Source organism: Solanum stenotomum, unplaced genomic scaffold (assembly GCF_019186545.1).
Source record: "Solanum stenotomum isolate F172 unplaced genomic scaffold, ASM1918654v1 scaffold9535, whole genome shotgun sequence".
NCBI lineage: Eukaryota > Viridiplantae > Streptophyta > Magnoliopsida > Solanales > Solanaceae > Solanum > Solanum stenotomum.
The window spans coordinates 68-6,816 of record NW_026037689.1 but is presented as its reverse complement, the minus strand read 5'-3'; the positions used below and the strand labels follow the sequence as shown (position 1 = coordinate 6,816).

Here is a 6,749-nt window from a genome sequence, read left to right as displayed (position 1 = left end):
AAGATATTCTATCAATAATTGTATTGTATGATATAAGTTGTTCGGCATTTAAATTTTTTGGTAACAACAAGTCCTCTTCATTAACAATTATGTTTCTCTCAAAATGGATATCTTTTGTGTCCTTTGTAGTTTCAGAAGGTCTAATATTCTCTAAGACAAGGTTATACTCATTTATGTCATGCCCCATAGAATGTAACACATCATTGATATGGTTTAAAACCTTATACCGAACATTTTTTGGTTCAATATTGGAGAAACTTTTGAGGTCCTCTGAAAGTGAATCCTCAAACATTTCCCATAATTCTTTTGGGTTAGAAGGATTGCAATATACTAATAATGTAGCAAATAAACGTCTTAAACTGTATGGCATTTGATAACTGACAGCCTCTAACATACATTCAATTAAATTATTGTTGCAATATAACAATCCTCTTTTTTCTGCAGATTCACGAAATGTGCTACAAGGTACTCCATCAACAGTGAGAAGATCTTTATATGATTTTGGTCCCCTTACATTCATTAACAATAGCCTGAGGTAATATCTTTCCCCTTCAGTTACGTGGCATGTGACAACACGTCCAATTACATCACGTTTTTTTCGACGTGTCCACATTTTATCTCTTGAAGACCACACAAAGTGTTGTGGAAATTCCTTGTATAATAATTTCATATTTAGAGCATGGTCATTTGTTCTATTCATATAGAAAAATTCAGTTAACATAGTTTTTTTTATCATTGGATTATTTAAGATTCTATTGACGCTTTCGGTGCTTTTAAAAGAAACAAATTGTTGTCCTTCTAAATGTAATTGAAGATGATACACAGCTGGAGTCATTTCACTAATAGGAAAAGCAAATAAACGCCAGGCTGCTTCGGGTGGCGAAACCCATCTTGCAGATCGATATTCTTTTATTTCGTCTATTTCTGCATTGTCATGTAGAGAATATGCAATTTTATCATGTCCTTTGCAAATATATTTGTAAATATATTTCACAACTTTAATATCTGAACAAACTTCAACATTTAAATGACAATCAAATTTACAAAGCAAGTATGGGTTGTATGGGACAACCCACGAGTTGTCCATATGATGTTTTCTTATGTATACAGTTTTTCCAGTACTACGTCTCTTATAAAGTGGATATGAATTTTTTCCCTTTGATGTATGTTCAACAAAGTCTTTTGGATATTGAAATTTACAGAAGCCCTTTTTTCCCATACATGAATTTGTAGGATTTATATCACCACAAGGACCATGTATCATATGTTGAAGGACACGTGAATAAAGATATTGTTCATTAGAATCAGGTAATTCAGCACAAACAAATTTATCATATGATTCAGGTGTTAACAATTTATATTCATTAGTAAGAATTATAAGAAAATGAGCATGTGGAAGACCCCGTTTTTGAAATTCTATAGTATACATAAAAGCAGCAACTTTTCCAAATATGTGTCTTTTTAAAATATCTACTTTTAGTTCTTCTACTTTAGCTCTGAATACACGTGAGACTAAATCAGGTCTATTTTGAGTTTCATCGATCGATAACATATGTTGTTTTATTTCTGGCCAAGATGGATTGCACGTCATAGTCACAAAAAGATCAGGTTTTCCAAAGTGTTGTACTAAGGCGATAGCATCCATATATCGACGCCGCATATCTCTTGGTCCACCTATGAAAGTAACCGGGAGGAATGTTTTTTTGCCAATTTTGGAAGCCTCTGTTTCACCAACTCGCAAAAAGTCAATAATTCCTTGTAATATATCTACTCGGAATAAGTCTTGATTAAGTGAGACAAAATCCAATCTTTTTGTTTCAACTTTTATGAAAACATCAACTATAAATTGTTGAAATAATCTACCACAATGCAATACTCCATTTTCATCATCTTCTCTTATCTGAATTTTGTAACAGTAATATTCACGACAAGAAACCATATCTCTTTTTCGTTTTCCTTTATTAAAGACTTGAGCCTCCATATGAAGAACTCCATCAATAGAGCATATATTATTTACACTTGGTAATTCTTCATGTTCACAGTAAGGTTGATTTCGTCGAATATTTTTTTTTATACCACAATGCCATCCGTTTTGACCATATGGAAACAGTAACGGATACTGTAAAGGATCATAACAACCATAATAATAATTTACTAAGCGAGTGTTATTACTATGAGTGTATATACGAATATGCGGCACAGAATTAACTTCAGTTGAATCATGTTCAAGCCATATTCCAGCTACTTCAAATGCAGATGGTAAATTATAAACACGTTGATCTAAACCTGAATGACATTTAAGTGCGATACAGAAATCAGATATTGTTGGGATGTTCATCAAGGACTTTATAAAAATAGAATATGGGTTTTTTGAAAGTATAGTCATAAGTTTTTTCACTGTTGATTCGCTAATATGCGTTGAATAAGCCATTCTGTTAGCCAGTTCACTTTCATTATCATAAAAGTATAGTTGTAGGTTCTTTGGTTTTTCAGAGGAGGAAAGTAAATCAGGTATAAAATGATACATTTGACCTTGCACTCGAAATGTATATATGCCATGGTATCTCTTAGCTAAAGCTTTGTCATAGGTTACGCCAAGCGAGGTGAATGCAAACATATTATTATATGTTCTAATGTAAGTTCGAAAGTGTATAGATTCTTCAGTATTTCCCATATATAAATCAAATAAGTCATCAGGCAGTTGGTACGAAACTAACTTAATTGAGCCATTACCACAACAAAAGCCAGGTGATTCATATTGAAACCTCTTTACATTGCAAAATTTACAGTTGGGAACATCTTTTAAACACACATAAGTAGATCGATTATCATTAATTTTTTTATGGATATTTTTGCTCAACGTACAACCTGTATGTTATAAGTACGGTTAAAACTGAGGGTAGCCTAATATTCTAGCAAAGTAACAGGAGAAATTATTTTCGCATAAAATGAATACTAACCTTTCTTTGTAGCAACTTTAGGAGTGACATTTTGTTGTTCCGAACATGCGTTGGATGTTGAGCCCGAGATATAAATGACCTCAGGAATGACATTTTGTTGCGCCTTACAAGTGTTGGATGTTGAGCCTAAGATATAAATGGGAAAATTTAGACGTATATCTACAGTACAATGCATCTAAAAACCTAAAAGGCAGAGAGTACAGGCTTACCTTTTTCAAATGCATAAAAAGGAGGGAAGAGTTGTTTTGTTTTGTTAGAAGAACATGTTGAAGTTCTAATTTGATTGGAGGCATTTTCTGGATGAAATGTAATAAACATTCTCCATTAGATTAATATGCAATTAGATAATTCTAATTTGATATTAGTAAAAATAAAGAGGCAGTAATTTTTTATTCCAACCTTGGATGTTAACAGAAGGAGGCTCTTTTAAAGTTTGTTCTTTTGTACGTGATAGTTTATTTGGTTGGTTGCAAGACATTTCTTCACAAGCTTTTCGCCGCAAAGTATCTGCATTTGAAATACTAAATTTGTTAAACAGTGTAGGCACACAACCAACAATACCAAAGGATATAAAAATTTAGATTCCTGAAGAATCCTCAAAACATGTCTATTGAACAGTAAAATACATCGCAAATCTCCAAGTTAAAATTTCAGATAGTACTCTTATGCAGGGCTGGCAGCTCATATCTCCAACAGGGCTTTGCAATTCACATGCAATTGGTACTTTAAGCTTGCTCTATACAGCCATGATTATGTGCCTTTGATGGGTCCACCTCCTCAACGCAGCTCAAGTTACAGAGCAGCTAGTCGGCATTTTTTTCCTAGTACAATTATATTTTTTCTTTCTCCTTTAATGGAGGGTCAGTTCATTTCAGACTAATAATTGATAGGCACTCATGGACTGGGCGATATGAAGCTCATCTATGGGATAAAAATTGTTGGAATGAAACACAGAACGAAAAAGGTAAACAAGGTTCATAAATTTTTTTAAAAATAATTTTCTGCTTAGTGATCTATTTCAGTTAATATTAGATATGAAGCCTATGTATTTTGCTAGCACCCAAGCTACAGAAATCAATCTATATGATTTTTGGTCGTACCATTTTAGAAAGCCCTTTTTTTTTTATAAATAAGATCAACCAAAATCTTCTCTTTGATTAATTCCTTCGTTCCTTACACCATGGGGGCGTTTGATTTATGGGGTAAGGGTTAATAGTTTCAGAATAAAATATAAAAATTGTTTTATTTTATATTTGGTTGAATTTTAATTTCTCCATTAAGTAATCATGATATTGGCGTCACTTACACTGTATTATGGTTGAATTTTATTTTATATTCTTAGAAGTTCATCTTTTGAATGTCCATATTATTGAACATGGAATTAAAATATATTGCAAAATGAAATTAAAGTATGCACAAGCCAGCGATGACCATAATATTTGCCGGATTATAGAAAGCGGAACATAAACAACTTACCTGAGCTAGTAGCCACCGAAGTAAAGCCGAAGTGAGGGCCGACGTTTGAAGACGAAGGTGTTTGTTAGATTCAGTGAAGAACGGAACTTGTAACTTCGCTAAAAAGCAGAGGGAATTGGAGAGGAAGAGGAGAGAATAGCGGTGGAGATGGAGGTGTGTGGCAGTGCTTCACATGGAAGAAGGCGATAAGGTTGAGGCAGCAGAAAGATAAACATGTGACGGTGAAATGTCCAAAATGCCCCTTGAGTTCCATGTTAATTTCAGGGAAGCACACGTGTCGAAAGAGGAGTGAATTTATTCACTCTTCTTATATAGTAATATATATATGATGATGATAAGGGGTGGGTCGGTTGTTAAACTAACTAGTTCATCCAAACATTCATTAGTTTGGATACAGAATAACATGTTCAGCTATCATGTTTTCATAGAAATCATCTAGTTGGATTCACCTTTATGCAGATACTACCGTAGTCATTGTGGACTCTGGTGAAACAAACCTCCTTCGAGTTATCAATGCTGCACTCAACCAGGCACTTTTCTTTGCTGTGGCAAACCACAAGCTAACAGTTGTTGCAGCAGACGCTTCTTATGTTCAACCCTTCACTACATCAGTGCTTATGCTAGGTCCTGGCCAGACTACTGATGTCCTAATCGATGGTAATCAACCACCAGGCAGATACTACATAGCTGTACGAGCTTACGCAAGTGCTCAAGGACCTTTTGACAACACCACTTCCACTTCCACAGCTATTCTTGAATACAATGATACTCCTTGTTCTGTTCAGGGCATCAACATCAATCCAATTTTTCCATCTTTACCAGCATTTAATGACACTGCCACTGCCACAACCTTCTCAACTAGTTTCAGAAGCCCAAGACAAGTGGACGTGCCAACTGAAATTGACGAAAATTTGTTCTTCACTGTTGGACTAGGACTCAACAACTGCCCTAGAGGTGTGTTGGACTATAAAAATAATCTCTTCATAAAGTTAGTTATATATCTATAAGACACAAAGAGGATGAAAATGATAATAAACCTATAAAACACACTTCTATATTATAATGAAAGACTTTACTTTAACAAAATGACACATTATACTCACGTGTATATCGCTACTACATCACTCACCAAGGGGTGTGATGGGATGGATGAGATTTAACTTATTAGTACTATACTACTAAATATTCTAGAAAGACGAGTGAACGAAGAACTTGATCTACTTTGTAACATTTAACCTTTATTTCTAACCAGGTTCAAGCTCCACGAGTTGTCAAGGTCCAAATGGAACTCGATTCACCGCCAGTATGAACAATATGTCTTTTGTGCTACCACCCAATTTTTCCATTCTGCAAGCACATCACCAAGGGATACCTGGAGTTTTCTCAACTGATTTCCCAGCAGTTCCACCTGTGAAATTCGATTACACTGGTAATGTAAGTCGATCACTCTGGCAACCTGTTCGAGGAACTAAAGTTTACAAGCTAAAATATGGGGCAAGAGTGCAAGTTGTTTTACAAGGAACAAGCATCGTCACAGGTGAAAATCACCCAATCCATCTTCATGGATATGATTTTTACATTATCGCGGAGGGCTTTGGGAACTTTAATCCTCAAACTGATACAGCTAAATTCAACCTTGTTGATCCACCTACCCGAAACACGGCAAGTGTACCTGTCAATGGATGGTCAGTTATCAGATTTGTTGCTAACAATCCAGGTGAGAAAAAAAACATTTATATTCTTACAAAATAAGTTTATGTAGAGTAATTGATAATTTGATAAAATGTTACTCCAACGAACATGCTATAATAGATTAAATTACACTGATAGCGTAAAACATCCTTATACTATCCGCATACATAACATAAAAATTCTTTTTTATTGAGCTTTTGGACTTAACACTTTTTTTTTGTTAAATAGGAGTCTGGTTAATGCATTGTCACCTGGATGTTCATATTACATGGGGTTTGGCCATGTCATTCCTGGTGGAAAATGGAGTTAGTGAATTGGAATCATTAGAAGAGCCTCCGGTCGATTTGCCTGTTTGTTGACAAACACAATATGCACAATGATTCAATGAAACATAACTTACATAATTTTTTGATGATTGAGTAAATATGAAATGGCACCAATTCTTGCAATATATGTATATAGGCAATACATAAACATGATCCTTAACTTGGCTTAAACATGCAACCAGGGGTGAATTTAAGGGTTAAAAATGGATCACTCGAACTCGTGGTCATCCCACAAAACTCATTTGTATAGTTTTAAAAATATAGTAAATATTAAATAAAGGAACCCATGATCACA

General features: G+C 34.5%; 2 protein-coding genes across 2 annotated transcripts; one reads left to right on the top strand and one right to left on the bottom strand.

The window, feature by feature from the left end:
• Positions 1 to 68: 68 nt before the first annotated feature.
• Positions 69 to 4,603, bottom strand: LOC125853096 (uncharacterized; the record flags this gene model as incomplete). The annotated part of the gene is made up of 4 exons (XM_049532767.1): positions 4,437 to 4,603; positions 3,360 to 3,467; positions 3,170 to 3,256; positions 69 to 3,086 (listed from the first exon to the last, which is right to left on the bottom strand). A coding segment is annotated over exon 4 (2,606 nt), but the record flags the coding sequence as incomplete, so codon positions are not given.
• On the top strand, positions 4,141 to 6,525 carry LOC125853097 (laccase-5-like). Its single transcript, XM_049532768.1, has 4 exons — positions 4,141 to 4,162; positions 4,896 to 5,390; positions 5,689 to 6,153; positions 6,357 to 6,525. The coding sequence occupies exons 1-4, from the start codon at positions 4,141 to 4,143 to the stop codon at positions 6,485 to 6,487; spliced, it is 1,113 nt and encodes a 370-aa protein (XP_049388725.1). The 3' UTR covers positions 6,488 to 6,525.
• The last annotated feature ends 224 nt before the right edge of the window (positions 6,526 to 6,749 follow it).